General features: G+C 48.6%; 1 protein-coding gene across 4 annotated transcripts in view; it reads right to left on the reverse strand.

The window, feature by feature from the left end:
- Positions 1–3670: 3670 nt before the first annotated feature.
- The window catches only part of LOC308236154 (cell adhesion molecule CEACAM21-like), a 50445-nt gene continuing 35924 nt past the window's right edge, over positions 3671–18191 (reverse strand). Inside the window, exons 1-3 of one of the 4 annotated variants that reach the window (XM_080645521.1) lie at positions 10692–10902; positions 9436–9795; positions 3678–4365 (exon numbers count right to left, since the gene is read on the reverse strand). In XM_080645521.1, coding sequence (XP_080501647.1) covers positions 4079–4365; positions 9436–9795; positions 10692–10869 — 825 coding nt within the window. In that variant the 5' untranslated portion in view covers positions 10870–10902 and the 3' untranslated portion in view covers positions 3678–4078. Of the gene's footprint in view, positions 4366–9435; positions 9796–10691; positions 10903–18191 lie in introns of those variants that run through there. The other 3 variants (XM_080645522.1, XM_080645523.1, XM_080645524.1) reach the window with 3 other exon arrangements.

The following is an 18191-nucleotide window of genomic DNA, read 5'->3' on the forward strand; positions in this document are numbered from 1 at the left end:
TCCTGCTTCAGCTTCTGTGGATCTTTCCATCACCCGAGACCAATGAATGCAAGTGTTTTAAAGCCACAAACCCAGCCCTCAACTACTCCTTAGATTTGCTCAGAGCGACGCTCCTGGGACAGACAACAGGGTCTCCAGGGAAGAACCTCACATTACAGGATGTGTCAGCATGGACTGGTGACACGGAACCAACCCCGGGAACCCAAAGCATTAAGCAGAAAGATGAACAGTGTAAGCTGGGCACTGAAGACCCTGGTGTCCTCTCCCCGTGAGTGGGCACTGGGGGAAATGACAGTGAGTCCATGGCCCTAAAGGATTGGATCACTGCTCTTACCTGTCCCTGCCCTCCCCACAGTAGATTCACACAGCAGCACAACTTCTTTGAGACCTTGCAGTTCCTCCCAGTAGAGAGGAGCGTGCTCCCCGCTCCCCCATTTGTCCCCAGGTGAGCTGCAGGCTCGCTCTGGCTGATGGGCTGCAGGAGGAGAGGTCTGAGTCAGTTCTAGCCATGTTTTCTCCCAATCTGCCGCAAGAAGTGTGCCTACTGGGCGACGAGGATGGAGACGGACCCTCTGCAGATGGACTAGGGACAACAGTCATCCCACCCAGGATCCACACCTCCTGTAAAACATGGGAGAGCTGTCCCTCTGTACCCCTGTACCAGTCCTGAGGACAAGGGACACATTCTTTTTTTTATTGAACTTATGGGGTGACATCGGTTAATAAAATTACATAGGTTTCAACTGTACATTTCTGTAATATATTATCTGTGTATTTATTGTGCATTCACCAGCCAAAGTCAAGTTTCTTTCCATCACCATTTATCCCCCTTTACCCTCTTCTACCTTCCCCTACTCATCTTTCCCTTTGGTAATAATCATCATACTGTTGTCTGTAAATGTTCGTTTTGGGGGTGGTTTTTTGTTGTTGTTGTTTTGCTTAATCCCTGCACCTTTTTCACCCAGCCCCCAAACCCCCCTCCTCTGTATCTATGAGTCTGTTTCTATTTTGTTCGGAGGGTTTTTTGTTCATTAGATTCCATATATAAGTGGAATCATATGGTATTTGTCTTTCTCTGGTGGCTTATTTCACTTAACATATAATCTCCAGGTCCATCCATGCTATTGTAAAGAGTACAATTTCATTTTTAATGGCTAAGTAGTATTCCATTGTAAATGTACCACAGCTTTTTAAATATATATGGAGTTTTTTTTATTGATTTCGGAGAGAAAGGAGAGAAATAGAAACATCAATGATGGGAGAGAATCATTGATTGGCTTCTGCTGCCTCCTGCACGCCCCACACTGGGTATTGAGCCCACAACCTGGGCATATGCTCTGACCCAGAATCGACATGCAACCACTAAGCCACACCAGCTGGGCTGTACCACAGCTTTTTTATCCATTCATCTATTGATGGGCACTTGGACTGCTTCCAAATCTTGGCTATTGTCCATAATGTTGCAACAAACATAGAGTTGCATAAATTCTTTCAAATTAGTGTTTTGGGTTTCTTCAGATACATTCCCAGAAGTGGAATTAGTGGGCTAAACAGCAGTTCCAGTTTTAACTTTTGAGGGACCTGTATACTGCTTTCCACGGTGGCTGCGCCAATCTGTATTCTCACCAACAGTGCACAGGTTTCCCTTTTCTCCACTTGTTGGTTGTTGGCTTATTGATGATAGTCATTCGGACAGGTGTGAAGAAATATCTTACTGTGGTTTTAATTTGCATCTCTCTGATGATTAGTAACGTTGAGCATCTTTTCCTATATTGATTGGCCATCTGTATGTCCTCTCTGGAGTAGTATCTATTCAGGTCCTTTGCCCATTTTTAAATCGGGCTGTTTGGGGGTTTTTTGGTGAAGGACACTTTCTGATGAATGTGTCAGATACGTGCCCCAGTGACTCAGCTCCTCCAAACTTAAGTCATAGAGGGGCCCGGCCATGCCACGGCTGGAGAGGGACATAGAGAGTGACCTGAACAGGTCAGGCAGGGACCAGTCAGCATGAAGGGCCAGGCTGGGGCAAAGTCACCTCCCATGGGCAGTGTCCCCAAGACATACTCTGGGAGGGGAGACCTGGCAGGGCCCCAGATAGACCTCATGCAGCCACTTCCCTCAGAGCTCACTGTCCCTATCACCTTCGAGATGAGGAGGCAGCTTTCTCTGACCTCCCTCGCCCCTCTCTTTGCTCCTGTCCATCCCTCACACCAGGTCCTGCACTGTCCCTGGCTTCTCTCCATCCCACTGAGCACCTTCCATAGCCACCTCCCTGCATCAGAACCTCCCAACCTCCTGCTGCCTCCCCAAGAGCCCTCCTCAGAGATGAGGTTGGATTGCTGGTCCTCTCTAGGGAGGCCTGAGGGACTGAGTGAGAGCTCAGTCACCAGTCACCTGCCTGGATGGGAACATTGGGTGCCCCTCTCCTGGGGAGCTCAGCCCTGCCCCTTTTCTGGATGAGGCCCCTCTGCTTTTCACAGTGGACAGGGACCCACCCTGTGCTCAGACTGGCAGCGCTGAGGTGGGCCAGTTATACCCTGCAGACAGGGTGAAAAGAGGGGATGGAGTTCACTAGGATGGCTGAGTTGTGAGAGGAGCTGAGGCCTGTGGAGGAGAGAGGTCAGTACCACTGGTGAGTCCCTTGGGCACTGGATGTTGTATTCTAGCTTAGGGCGCCCCCTGAAGTTGTGCAATTTGTGCCCACCTGTGTGCAGCTATCCACATGGAGTCAGGAAGAGTGTAGGGGCAGCTTCCTTTCAAGTAAGGTTCAGGGATATGCAGTTCCCTGGGCCCCTGAATAAAGGGAGATCCCAACAGGAGCGCCTCCTGGGCCCTGAGAGGTTCAGGGGAAAGGTAAGAACAGGTGCTCACGTGGCCAACCTCTGCAGGGATGGCTGGGTGTCCAGGATCCCTGTTGCCTAGTGAGGTGAAAGCTATTCCCTGAAGACTGAAGATTGGGGTTGCTGCCCAGGAGGGCAAAGCCTGCAGGAGCTGGAACAGGCATGGAGAGTGTGAGATGGCCCATGACTTTGGGGTTTACCTCTAGCATGAATCCACCTGGGCTGCTATCCCCTATGAGCAGGTGTGCCGGGGTGCATCTTCTGTGGCAATGGTGAAACCTCATTTGGAGAGAGATCTTGTCCTGCATGGGTTCCTCTATCATTGAGTCTCAGCACAGGGAGTCCCTGTCTCTACAGCAGAATCATGTCCCTGATTCACACATTGCCATTTAGGAGGCACCTCTCAGGTAGGCTGACGTGTGGTGGGGTCTGTAGATGAGAGTGGAACCTGCCTGGAGACTGTTCCTTCACTCCAGGCTTCACCTTGTCTCAGCGTGAGACCTGGGCTCTCTGATCCTCTTTCCTCCCACCTCTGAGAAGGACTATGTGGACAAATTGATTTGTGTTGAGTGCATTTCATTTCGATCTTACCTCCTGTCTATTTCCATTGTCCATGTCAGAGTCTAGGCGCCATCTACACAGACCCCCTGGAGGAGGCACAGAGCTCAGATTCCTGCGAGCTAATCACGTGCTCCCACTGGTCATTTCATGACCACTGCCCATCCTCTGAGGAACTCGGTGTTGCCTCCACTGTGGAGATGGTGCAACTGAGACAAACCAGAGATGAGTTCTGGTGTGGAATGTGATCTTGAGTAAACAATACTGACAATGTCAGTTCACATTTTTAAGCATTTATTGACTCAATGCAAGTCTTCTAAGGACTTTCCACCTTTGTCACTGACTATTCACAAGAAACCTATTTAGAAAGTGCATCATAGCTATCATTTTCAGATAAGAAAAAAATTTATGCAGACTGGCAGGTGTGGCTCAGTGGTTAAGTGTCAACCTATGAACCAGGAGGTCACAGTTCCATCCCCAGTCAGGGCACATGCCCAAGTTGGGGGCTCAATCCCCAGTGTGGGGTGTGCAGGAGGCAGCCAATCAGTGATTCTCTCTCATCCTTGATGTTTCTATCTCTCTCTCCCTCTCCCTTCCTCTTTGAAATCAATAAAAATATAGGGTGTTTTTTTTAAGAAAAAATTATTCAGAACTTAATAGCATAGAGGAGAGGAGGAGGGTTACCCATAATACACATCCAACCTGAAGGGGTCACTTTTGCTGGAACTGACGGGGTTGAAGACCTCACACTGATAACCCCCAGCGTCCTCCCTCCTGACGGGGTCGATGGTGAGGACGCTGTTGTCCCGGGACAGCTTCATCCTGTCCTTGTGAGGTAGAATCTGGTTCTTGAAGAGCCACCGGATGGATATCCCTGTGTCATTTGTGAGGCAGGTCAGGACCACGGTGTCCTTATGCTCTGTGACTGTGGCATTGCTGGCTCGGATGGAGGGCTTTCCCACTGGCTCTGTGGAGAAACAGAGGAGGTGACCGACTGAGAGTGGGCTCCTTCCTCAGAGACGTCAGCCACTCACAGGGCCACAGTGAGCTCTGTGAAGGTGGCCCTGACCTCTGCAGGATGAGTATTTTGTTCAGGTGACAATGTGTAAGAGGGGGCTGTACCTCTTCTCTGACCCCAGATCACCCCAGGATGATGCCTGACCTGTCCCCGTGGACATCTCTGTATAAGCAACACCAGGAACACCTTTTCAGCCCATGTCTCCTACAGCCTCATTCTCAGGTGGACTTTTTTCTGAGCAGGGCAGGCAGGGGCCAGTCAGCATGCAGGACCAGGCTGTGTCCTGCGACCTCAGCACATGTGTCCTGCAACCTCATTCTCACGTGGAATTTTTTTTTTACAAACATTTTTATCCTTTTCTAGAACTTTCTTTGATTTCAAAAAAGATCAGCTCCTGCTCCTCATGTAAACCTCATGCATGTTGGGGAAGGCAGACTTACCACCTCTGTCCATTTATGGGGTCAGGGAAACTTTACAGAAGTGTAAAGGTATTTACCTCTTGTTAAATAATTTATTAGGCAATAAAAACAGCCCAATCCAGTTTTCATGATGTTGGACCTGGAGAGGTTCCATCTAAAGGATTTCTCAATCTGAACAGGACTTTACTTCCTGGTCTGTGATTGGATATTGCCATGAAGGACATCTCTAGAGAGAAGAGGTTTTAACAAAAGGCAGAGACTGTAGGAATAGAAGAAAATTATTTGATATGCTAAAGGCCATACATGAAAGCTCACAGCTAATATAACTCTCTGTGGGAAAACTCGGAAAACATTACTAAGGTCATGAACAAGACAAGAATGCTGCTTTCACCATTTCTATTCACTACACTACTGGAAGCTTGACTGGAGCAATCAGGCAAGAAGATGGAATAAAAGGCATACAAATTGGAAAAGAAGAAAAATTATGTCTTTTAACAGATGACATAATTTTAGATGTAGAAAACTCTAAATATTCCACATATAGGAAAAAAACTGTTAGAACTAATGAATTCAGTGAAGTTGCAGGAGACAAAAATCAACACTCAGCATCATTTCTATTTCTTTACAACAACAATGAACAATCCCAAAATGAAATTAAGAAAACAGTTCCATTTATAATAGCATCAGAAATAATAGAATACTCAGGAATAAACTTAACCAATACATGGGAGATGTATACATGGAAAACTACCAAACATATTTGAGAGGAAACAAATGGAAAGACATCCATGTTCATGGATTGGAAGACCGCCCCCCCCCCCTCCGCCCCAACAATCTACATATTTGATGCAATCCCCATCAAAATCCCAATGACTTTTTGGGGGCAGAAATAGAAAAATCCTTCCTAGAACTCATATGGAATTTTAAGAGACTCCAAATGGTTGCAACAATCTTTAAAAAGAAGGATGAAATTGGAAGTCTCATACTTCCTGATTTCAAACCTTACTAAAGAGCTAAAGAAACCAAAATAGTGTGTCACTGGCATAAAGACAGACATACAGTCCATGTAATAATACAACAGAGACCCAGAAATAAAAACCTCCATTATGTGATCAAATGGTTACAATAAAGGAGCCAAGGCCATTCAATGGAAAAAGGACAGTCTTTTCAATAAATGGTGATGAACAACTTTATCCACAAGGAAATGAATGAAGTGGACCATTGTCTTATACTGTAAACAAGAATTAATTCAAAATGGATTTAATTCTAAAGGTAGGACCTAAAACTATAAAACCCAGAAGAAAATATAGAGGGAAGCTTAACAACATTGGATTTGGAAATTATTTCTTGAATATGACACTAAGAACACATGCCCCCCAAAAAAAGAACAGAAAAAAAACTAATAAACTGGATTTTATAAAAATGAAAAACTGTTCATCAAAGGACACAATCAACAGAGTGAAAGGTGACCTATGGAATGAGGGAAAATACTTTGCAAATCATATATAGGATGAGGGGTTAATGTCCAGAATATGTAAAGATCTCCTACAACTCAACAACAACAAAACCAAATAACCAGGGTTGAAAAATGGGCAAAACACTTGAGTAGACATTCTCCAGAGAAGATATACAAATGGCCAATAAGCCCAGGAAAAGACGCTCAACATCACTATCACTAGGAAAACACAAATCAAGACTCTTGGGGTTGAAGTTGTTGCTAGTGATGTTGGGTTTGGGTAACTCTGCTGTTCAGGTAACAAAGAGAACATTGCTCTGTGTGGTACCTTTGCTTCCTCCAAAGGCATCGTCAATCAGAGTTGGACCTCTCACCTCTCAGCCAACTTAAGTCCTCATAAGAGTAAAGCGTGGGGGGAGAGGGGGTGGCGGGAAGTAAAGCAGGCCGGTATATCACAAGATAAACACATGGGGATCTGAGTGCTCAAACTGTATATCTGAGGGAAAGTACAGACTCTCTCAGGTGCCCATTAACTATCTTTGATCATGGAAAGGCACAGGATGGGGAGCTAGAGACCACCCTGCACTTCTCCTGGTCCTTCACTGACCAGCTGACTGCCTGGCTGACCAGGGGCCATTTCTTCCAGCAGCACAGACCTCCATCACCCAGCTGAAGTGTGTTTCTATGAGGCACCATTTCCCAGAACATCCTAGAGACTGGGGTTGGAGCAGAAATTACACATGGAAACCAAGAGCAAGCTGGTGGTCAGTTGACTACTCAGGCCCCAGGGCCAAGAGCTGGGTTAGGCCTTCCCAGGTGAGTGTGACTGACATGAGCCAGTGAGCCAATAAATGACAGAGCAGAGTCCAACGAATGAGCTAGAAAAGAGTGAATGAACAGACAGGAGCTGACTGTGGCAGCAGAACCATGTGCTCTGCCCTTAGTCATTCTCCATCTGCTGGGGGCAGGGGAGGACTTGTGCAGTTGCAGATGCAGAAGGGGTGATGGACAGCAAGAGGGGAGCATGGATTGCTGACATTCTGGCCCTTGTGGACCATTTGTGTTTGGTGGTTATGAGAGAAACCTGAAAGGAATTTAAAATATTTCATATGTGAAAAGTATTATTAATACCTAGGAGCCTAAGACCAATAGCAAGAAAGACTATTCTCTCTCTCTCTCTCTCTCTCTCTCTCTCTCTCTCTCTCTCTCTCTCTCTCTCTCGTTGTTGCTACTCCTCACCCAAGGATATTTTCCCATTGATTTTTAGAGGGAGTAGAAGGGAGGGAGAGAGACAGAGAGAGAGAAACATCAATGTGAGAGAGACACATTGATTGACTGCCTCCTGCATGCGCCTCAACTGGGGCCAGGGATTGGGCCTGCAACCAAGGTACATGCCCTGTCCACTGAGCAAAACCAGCCAGGACCAGAATGACTATTTCTCTGGAGAGCAGCAAAGGGGCTGAGACCCATGTCAGGGACAGGGAGCCTGTCCCATGTGACCAGAATTCCAAGGATTCGGCAGCCAGGTTCCAGTCTCTGAAGAGATTTGGAATCATTCATTCATTCGTTCACCATTTATTTCTTCCTAATTCATCAAAAGCAATTGGGCGTTTGTTACACGTTGGTCCCTGAACTGGTTGCCGGTGTAGAGTGAGGAGTGAGAAGGCAAAGTCCTTTCCTTTATATCCAGTGGGAGTGACACCAACACACAGGAAACAAATAAGTGGTTTCAAGTTCAGTGCAGGGAGGGAGTGCAGGGAGGCGTGGATCAGCCACCTGAGGGGAAGGCCTGGGCGTTCCCAGCACTGACTCTGATTGTTATTGCAGGTAATTTAGTTTTAGCATAAAAACAGATTAATTCTTCATTTCCTTTCCTTCCCCAGACCAGAATCTCTCCCTCTGAGCTGAGGACCCCTAAGAAGAAAGGATCTGAACCAATGGCTGGTCTAGGGCCGTGGTCGGCAAACTGAGGCTCGTGAGCCACATGCGGCTCTTTGGCCCCTTGAGTGTGGCTCTTCCACAAAATACCACGGCCTGGGAGAGTCTATTTTGAAGAAGTGGCATTAGAAGAAGTTTAAGTTTAAAAAAATTGGCTCTCAAAAGAAATTTCAATCGTTGTACTGTTGATATTTGACTCTGTTGACTAATGAATTTGGCGACCACTGGTCTAGGGAACCACAGACACCTAATAGGCCCCTGGGGTGGAGGAGAGGACTGGGCTCTGGCTGCAGACAGACGTCAGGTGACTCTGATCAGCTGCTCATGGTCTGTGGGACTCCGCTTTAGTGACTGTATTTCCCTGTGCCTCGGTTTCCTCTCAATGTAGGAGGATGAATATTTGACTGCCAGGTAGGTTGTCAGTGAATTAACCCTAAAATATTCACAGCACCTGACCTAAATCCTGGGCTGATCCCTGGTGGGCGAGGAGCGCCCCTAAGCATCGTCTCTCCTCTTTTCCTCCCTGGGGATGGTGACCTTTCTCTGGACTCTTCTAAGTCCCCCAGGGAAGTTAGCCAAATACCTGGCCACCTTGTCCATCTGTGCTCTCCACACACAGTCTCAGGTGAAGGGCCAGGCTCCATCCTTGCCCAGATGTGGCTCTTGGGGCTGAGTTCTGGCTGGTGACCAGCTCAGGAGCATTGTGACTTAGGCACCTGGGAAGTAATTGCTCCCGGTCAGCCCTGCCCACAAACCAAACCCAACATGGCATGGGCTCCCCAAAGTCCTTGGAGTCAGAAGCCTGGGATCAAAGGTCTGGGGAGGGACTGACTGGGCTGAACTTCTGTGTGAGGATCCTAGGGGCCCCTGAGTCCACGCCCTGACTGATCCCTGCAGAGCCTGTCTCAGGGTCATGATCATGGGGAGGGGGCCAGGGGCCTGGATGAGACTCGTCTCCCTCTGCTGAGTCACGCCCATCAGACTGATCCTTCTCTCTGAGGATAATGTCTGCAGGGCTGGAATCTGGGAAGGGAACTCTGACCTTAGGAAGTTTGTCTCCACTGGGTGTGTCCTGCACTAAATGCCCAAACCCAGCCTGGGACATGATGCAGAAGGGGATGGAGGCAGAGTCCAGGGATGTCAATCCTGTGTGTGCAGTAGAATATACCCCACCCAACACCCAGAGGTCAGAGAGCAATCACTCACGGTATACACGGAGCTGTCCAGTTACTATTTCACCTTGAAAATTTCCTTTTATGGCTAGTAGAGTGTAGTACCCTGTGTCCTTCAGGGTGGCCTTCTGCAGCAGCAGGGATCCATTGGGGTATATTGTCTCTCGACTGCTGTATGCAGGTCCTGGGTGTATTTCTTGAGCATCTATTACATATGATGCAATTTGATGGTTGCTGTCCACACTTTGCCCTTTGAACCAGACATAGCCTCCAAGAAACCCAGGCAGATTGTGGACAAGGAGAAGCACGTCCTTCCCTTCGGCAGCATTGGGCGGCACTGATTCAATAGTGAGCTGGGCAGTGGTGGGCAGGCTCCAGAGGGTGAGGAGTGAGGCTAGGAGGGAAGAGAGAAATTGATCAATAATTGGAGCTCTGTATTGGGATGAGAGATGAGGCTTTGGGTCCTGAGCAGCAGGTCTCTTCATCTCTCAGCCTTGGTGTGTGTGTGTGTGTGTGTGTGTGTGTGTGTGTGTGTGTGTGTGTGTGTGTCTCCTGTGGTCAAGGTCAGCAGCATGGCCACCAATACTTCAGCACCTCTAAACCTGTTATTTCCTCTGTTTTGAATACTGTTACCCAGGTTTCTGCCCTCAGACCCCTGCTGACACTCAGGGGTGTCCTTGGGAGACCCCTTCTCTGATCACCTACTCTAAAGACCTCTGTCTTCCCTTTCTGGCCTGTCCCTGGGTGTTCCCTGCATGGCACTTGCGGGGACCTGACCTCACATCTAGATCTTCCCTTGTCTGCCTTCTCCCATAGAACATGAGCTTCATGCGGGGCAGAGGCTTGTCTGATCTTGTTGCACCCCCAGTGCCTGCAACAGGCTGTAAGTACCTGGCAGTTAATAAGTGAATGTTGCAGGGTCCTGCACCTCCTGGGATGTACAGCACATTTCTGAGCTTGGTGGTAAGGTTTAGCACCCCTGGTTAAGTTTTTTGCCCGTTGACATAAATTGAGATTATTGTCATCAGTTTCTAAAACTTATTGTTCAGAAATTATTAACTTTAAAAACACACAGCAGTCAAGGTGTTCCTGCCCCTCACCACTTCCAGATCATGGGATTGTCCTGCTGCTGAGCCCCCTCCCCCAACCTACTCTGCTCCCTTGTCCTCTCTCCTCAGGTCCAAACAGAAGCCCTCCGTCCCCTCTCAGAGCGCTGTGCTCCCCAGGAGACCCCAGCCAGTCTCTGTCTCCCCTTTTCCTGTCCACCCCCAGGTATTGTCCCCTCCTTACCGGCCAGCAGGAGCCCCTGCCAGGGGATGCTCCCTCTGTGCGCAGGGGCTGAGGGGGACTCCATGGTGTCTGCTGTCTGTTCTGTCCCTCCCTCTGTGAGAAGAGCTTGGGCCCACGAACACTCCCAGGCACCTCTGTTCTGGTTGCGTGGGATCTGCTGTCCTTTCTTCCAGTGCATTGAACCTCCTCCCAGGGCAGGAATGCTTCCCGGTCACGTGGGAGGGGGCGGCGTCTATCCCTAGGACTCTCCTTCTCCCTTCCCTCTCATTCTTGAGTCCCCTGTCCCCTCCTTCTCTTTTCCTTCCGTCTACTTTTCTGTTTCCTGGGAACTGCTGAAGCTTCGGTTTCTTTAGCTGTGATTATCCACCACACACAGACACACATGTCCTATTAGGACAAACACAAGCCTGGGGTGTTGGGGTGTCAGGGTCTCAGGCATCCCCCAGAGCCCCCTCTCATCACTTGGAACTTTTCCCTTCAGAGCAGGAGCCTGGGGGCCTCATCAGGAACTCTTGTCACAGGGATGTCATCTCCCGTCGTGCATGAGAATCACCTGTGGAACTTGGTAAAGATTGCGATGCCCAGGTGACTCCATAGAAATGCTGCTTCAGCAGCTGCCCAGCTAAGGTGGGTGCCCACCAGGCTGAGACCCATGTTGTATGGGTGGGGCAGTCACTCCCCCTCTCCTGTGCACAGAGAGGGTCTCTAGATCCTGTTCAAATGCAGATTCTGACTGGGAAGGTGTGTGGTGGACCTGAGACTCTGCACACAGCCTTGGCCTCTGCTGTGGAGAGGCCTTGGGTCTGTCATTAACACAGAGAGCTCCAGGAGTCCCCAAACCTGGGGATTCCTTCCATTTTTTGACCCAGAAACCCATCTGGGTCTTCCCTGTGTTCTCAAATGCGCTGGGAAGGTTGGATTTTCTCCCAGCTGGAAGGCCACAGAGGTGACTCTGGGGTGAGAAAGGGGTCAGCTGAATGATGACAGGGGAGGGGACCCCCTCTCTAGCTCCAGCTGTCACCCGCCTGGCCCCTGCTTCCCGGACAGAGACCCAAGACCAAGTGTCTCAGAAGGACCTGAAGTTCCCGGGGTAAAGGTGTAGGTGTCCTGTGTGTCCTCCCAAGTGAGGACTGTGCTTGGAGGTCAGATTAGATGGCTGTGGGCTCCCCGGTCCTAGGACTCAAGATTTCAAGGAGACCCTCCCTCTCTGTGCCTGTTGGCTGAGCTGTGGCTCAGGGCCTGTCCACGTGCTCCCTGATGGTCAGAGCAGCCTCTGTTCCTCCTCTGCCTGGGGGACTTTCCTGTGGTCACCCTGCCTTCCTCATGGGTGGTGCCAGGCATGAGGTGGGGGAGCAGCACTGAGACCCTTGAGAGAGCAGATGCTCCAAGGCTCCTAGAAGGAGCCGGGAACTAGGGAGGAGCCCAGAGGCCTGTTGGAGCAGAGGGTGGAAATCAGGCTCTTCTGCACCTCCTTAGCCAAAGCCAGGTTCATGTGTGCATTTCCGGTGTGCTAGCTGTGTGTCTCAATGTTGCCACCTGGAGGTCATGAAGGAGACCTGCAGCCAATGTCAAGGATGCTGACCAGGCTCCAGATGCTGGGAGCTGACCCTGAGGCCTGGGAGAGGTGGACTCTGACCTCCAGGCTGAGGGCTAGTCATGGTGGGGCTCAGGCTGCCTGACTTCTTCCCAGGGCAGGGTAAGTGTAGGGAGAGGACAGGCATTGTCCAGAGGAGTCCTGATCCAGTGTCAGGAGAACTGCCCCCGCCAAGGGGAATATGCTGTTTCAGGAGAAGCTCCTTGTCCCCAAGATTTCCAAGGAAAGGCCTGGTGAGGGGTCTCTTGAGGCTTACAGAAGAGTGTGCCAGACTGAAGGACTGGTCCTGAGAATGCCCTGTGTGTCCCCATTACAGCATTGGGGCACTGCATCCAAGTCATCTGTTTCCCTGTCTGTCATCTGCTCTAGGCCTCCCCACAGGGCCCAGGATCTGGAGCAGCTCCACGTGAAATGTCAACCAGGGATCCTGTGGGTCCCTCTGTTAGGGGAGAAGAGGCCCCCATGGGACCCTCAGCCCCTCTGAGATGGAAGAACCCAGATCCTGGGTTCTCCTGCCCCATCCTGCATGGGAAGTCTCCCTTGTTCCTCAGGACACCTTGGGCTGGTGAGATATCTTCAGGGACCACAGGAAAGTGTCCCACAGACCAGGGACCTTAGCGATGGGAGTCATCCCCTGATTCCTTTGAGGTCAGGGTGGGCTCCCTTTTCCCATGGTAGTAATTCCACCTGGGATTTCTGCCAGGTCAGGGCTCTGTGAGAAGAGGAAGGATACAGACTGCTGCCTGTGTCCTGGGGAGACGAGACATCACTCACATGGTAGGGATGGGGAGGGCTGTGATATTTGGGAAATGAATGGGGGTCAGGATGTTACAGGACCTTGAATGCCTGGTCTTTGAGTCTCGGTGTCAAGGAACTGAGCACTGAACACAGTACAATCTCAAGCAGATAGAGTTTATTGGGGGGGGGGGAGCTTGTGCACAAGGGAATCAACCAGAAAAGAGAAGTGGAGCTCCCCGAGGGGTTCCTGTGGATGGCTTATATGGGGGCCTTGGGCATGAGGATGAGGTCAGCTGTCCCATGAGCCTCATCTGGTGACGGCTGGTCCTGGGGTAGTCCAGGGTTTTTCCATGGTCAGTGGACCACCCAAAGGGCCTGTAGAATAATGCTTGTGCAAATATTCTAGCTTCCATTTAATTGACAAAAATCTATTTTGCAGAACATGATGTCAAGAAAGGTTGTTATTATCCTACATTCTTTCCTTTAAGGATGCGGTTAGGTTAGTTTCAACTACGGAATTTTACTGAAAGCAAGGAGTCATGTCAGGCCTCAGAGATGGACTTCTTTCAGTCAAGATGGAGCCCAGATGTTACCTCTATGCTGTCCCAAGACCCCTCGCTGTTAGGAGAGCCCTGTCCTCCCTCCTGACTGTAGGAGGGTAAAGGCTCATCCCTGGGACAGCTGTGGGCACTTGCTGCCCTCCTCCCATGCTGACACCAGGCCCTGGTCTACAGGAACATGCTCTGACCTCAGGTGTCACACAGGGTGACATGCTTCAGTTGTGTGGTGTCCCACATCCATGTAAGGGTGTTTATGGAGCATCTGTGAGGGTGCAGACAGGCAGAGCTAGATACTGGCCTGGCTTCTGTCTCATCCTCAGAGTCCCTGCCTGGGCACAAGGACTGGACCTCCCCATCTGTCATCAGGGCTTAATCCCAGATGCCACCGCCCTGGCTCTGCCTCCTGCTCTAGCCCTTAAATACTCTTTAGGTTTGCTCAGGGTTGAGCTACTGGAACAGACATCAGGGTCCCCAGGAGGATCCTCACACTGGAGAGAGAGTAGAAAGGCATAGACTCGTGACCCAGAAACAACCCCAGGGCCCGTCATTGGGGAGAGGGGTGAACTGTGTAGGTTGGAATCTCAGGCCCAGTTGCCCCTGCCCCAGGTGTAGCCCTGAGAAAAATGGTCATGAGCCTATAACCCTAAAGATCCTGTCAGAGGATCTATTCAGGTGGAATGGCCTGGGGTTGCTGTGGAACTTTCCAGACTGGGCCTTCCACAGCAGGAAATGGGTTTCCTGGGATATTTCAAGAAGCTTCCTACCTGGAAGAATTAGGAGAGATGTGTTATTTCCATGACACAGGTTCTCTCAGGACCTGAGGGAGCAGATAGTGTCCTGGCCATCAACTCCAGATCAGGACCCAGGAGGTGGGAGTGTGAGGTCCTCCCTGACCCCACCCCTCAGAACTCCACTGCTGGGCTGTCTGTGGGGAATTCAGCCTCCCTTCCCCATCCCTGCTGGGGAGAGGGACTCAGAGCCCCTTCATGTAGAGTGGGCCATGAAGGAGCACAGGTGAGGAAAGACAGGTGAACGTGAGGAGGGAGCTTTATTCCTGGAGGCGGGAGCTGTGAGATGATGGGCAGACAGGATGCACACAGCCCACTTAGGCACGTGTGCTTGAAAAACTGTATCCCATATAATAAAGAGGTAATATGCAAATTGACCATCACTCCAACACACAAGATGGCCTCCCCCATGTGAACACAAGATGGCCACCACAAGATGGCCGGCAGGGGATGGCAGTTGTGGGCGATCAGGCCAGCAGGGGAGGGCAGTTAGAGGTGACCAGGCCGGCAGAGGAGGGCAGTTAGGAGCAACCAGGCCTGTAGGGGAGGGCAGTTGGGGGCAACCAGGCCTGCAGGGGAGAGCAGTAGGGGGTGACCAAGCCTGCAGGGGAGGGCAGTTGGGAGGGTACCAGGCCTACAAGGGAAGGCAATTGGGGGTGACCAGGCCTGCAGGGGAGGGCAGTTGGGGGCAACCAGTCCTGCAGGGGAGCAGTTAGGGGTTGATCAGGCTGGCAGGGGAGTGGTTAGGGGGTGATCAGACTGTCAGGCAGAAGCAATTAGGGGCAATCAGGCAGGCAGGCAGGCGAGTAGTTGGAAGCCAGCAGTCCTAGATTGTGAGAGGGATGTCCCAGATTGGAGAGGGTGCAGGCTGGGCTGAGGGACATCCCCACCCCATGCACAAATTTTGTGCACTGGGCCTCTAGTTACAATATAATATGCAGGTCTGTTCATCAAGTTTCTTGCATGGTTCATGTCCTATATCCTCACTGACCAGTTTTCTCTCTCAGTTACTGAAAAAGATGGGCTCAAATCTCCTACCAAGAGAGTGAATTCCAAGTGGCTTTTGAAGGAGAGATGTGTCAACCTAATACATGCTTGCCCCAAAGCCTGCAAAATGACTATAGTAAAGTTGAATCATGAAGAGTTACTTAGTTACTGTCAATACAGCAGCATGCTGTCTTCTTATTTTCATTCAGTGAGTTCACTGTGGGTAACACAGGAATTTACAGCCCCAGGGGATGTGGTATATCACCAAGGGTGGTAAGAAGCTGGGAAACTAATTTTGCTTTCATGGACAGATATGTGGATTAGCATAACCACTGAGATGAGTAACCTGGCAATTTCCATGATCATTAAAGATGCCCTTTCCCTAGAGCCAGCAGCTCCATATTTTGTATTAATAGATCCACAGAGAAACTGTTAGAGCAGGCAGCTAGAGAGACACCTGCTAGGAGAGGTAGTTGGGGCCTGGAGGGGAGACATGGGGCATGTGACAAACCAAAACTAGCAAAAAGCAGCCCATAAAAGAGTTGAGTTTGGGAGGTCAATGGGGGGGGGGGGGGGGAGGAGACATATGTAATACTATTTGTAATACTTCAAACAATTTTTTTTAAAAAAAGAGTTGAGTTCTTTCTTTAAAATAAAAGCCTGTTTCCAAAAATACTTACTTATGACCCATTTCTGTACATTTTAAAATATAAAACTACACAACATATTGTTTATGAATACAAACAGAAGATTAAAAAGTACCAGATAGACTCTCCCCCTACAGGAGAGTGGTTATGCCTGGGAAAGAGGAGGGAAAGGATGAAAAGGTGGGGTTGCAGTTTATGTAACATTTGTCTTTTTCCTTAAAAGGGAGATCTGAACAAATATCTAAAATGTCACATCTGTAAAATCTTGAAAGTGAACAAACAGATGACTGTTATAATATTTTATGTATGTAGGAAATGTTTCATGATTAAAAGAAAAACTATATTATATTTTTATTATCTATATATATAAAAGGCTAATATGCAAATTTCCCCTCAGGAGTTCTACCGGAAGACCAGGAGTTCGATCACTCACTATTATATGTTTTGAACAACAGGGGGCAGCACAGGACGAAGGAAGGCCCCGACTGGCAGTTAGAAGGCCCCGATTGGCCCTGATTGCCAGCCAGGCCTAGGGATCCTACCCATGCACGAATTTCATGCACCGGGCCTCTAGTATATATATAACATCACTCCATGTCAAAAAGTGTAATTCTCCCTCATTTTAAAGATACCCATTTGATGCCTGTCGAGTATTTCACTAATGGATAAAATATGCTGGGAGGGAAAAGTGATGGACATAAATTGTTTCCACATCTTTAAAATATAAAACATGTCAGCAGAACAATTCTTTTATATATATCTTTGCATGTTTGTCTTACTATTTTTATAGATTAAATTAGTAAAAACGGGAATTCTTAAAGAATGAACACATTTAAATTTGTCTAATACATTAGCATATTTCTCTTGCAAAAGTCTAAGATTTTTGCCTGTGATGCACACATTATCCCATCTCACCAGCCTGTGCTGAGGAATAAAGGAAATTAAATAAGACAATGTATATAAAATACCTGGTACAGTGTCTGGCATATAGTACGAGCTCAATAAAGGGCAACTGTCATTATTTGACACGTGGATTTAAAGTCAGAAGACCTAAAGCTGGAAGATTGTGGTGAAATTTTTAAAAAGCAATGCATTCACCTATCAGGTTAAAATTTTTAAAATGGTGATTTTATCAGGTTAAAATCATCAAATGTTGGCCAAAACCGGTTTGGCTCAGTGGATAGAGCGTCAGCCTGCAGACTGAAAGGTCCCAGGTTCGATTCCGGTCAAGGGCATGTAACTTGGTTGCGGGCACATCCCCAGTAGGAGGTGTGCAAGAGGCAGCTGATCGATGTTTCTCTCTCATCGATGTTTCTGACTATCTATCCCTCTTCCTTCCTCTCTGTAAAAAATCAATAAAATATATTTTTTTTAAAAAAATCATCAAATGTTGGCAAGGATGCAAATTTTTCATACATTGCTTGGTAGCAATATAAAATCATACAGTCATTCTGGAAAAGTTGGACCATTTCATAAATATGAAACATGGGCATCAATTGCAGAGAAATGGAAACTAAAATTTATACAAAAACCTGTCCCGGAGTATTCACTGCAGCTTTACCCTTCATTGCCAACTACTGGGAACAACCAAGATGTCCTTCAATGAGCAAACGGTTAAACAAATTGTGGTACCTCCACACCGTGGAATGCTACTCAGCAATAAAAAAAGAAAAACTGTTGATATATGCAGCAATCTGGATGCATCTCAAGGGGATTATGCTGGTTTGAAAAAGTCTATTTTGAAAGGTATCACATATAATATATGATTCTATTCATATCCTTTATAATAAAAGAGCTAATATGCTAATTAGACTGAACAGCAGAATGACGGTCCGGACAACCATCCGGACAATCATCCGGACAAAGCCGGGGCTGTCAGGGCCAGCCGAGGCTGCAAGGGGCTGTGGACATATTGCCAAAAGTTACCAGGTTGCCAAAAGTTAGGAGCTGAGTGAGGGTGCGGTGGAGGCAGTGGGTGGGGAGGAAGACAGGCATGGTTATAAAAGGCCGGGAGGGGTCCTTGTGGTGCTGGAACTGTTCTGTATCATGACTGTGGTGGTAGACACACAATCCTACACAGCTGACAAAATTTCATAGAACTACACACACACACACACACACACACACCTGCAAACTGGTGAGATCTGAATCACATGAGTGGACTGCATCAATGGTAATTTCCTCCT

The sequence above is a fragment of the Plecotus auritus genome (assembly GCF_963455305.1).
Source record: "Plecotus auritus genome assembly, chromosome: 10".
Taxonomy (NCBI): domain Eukaryota; kingdom Metazoa; phylum Chordata; class Mammalia; order Chiroptera; family Vespertilionidae; genus Plecotus; species Plecotus auritus.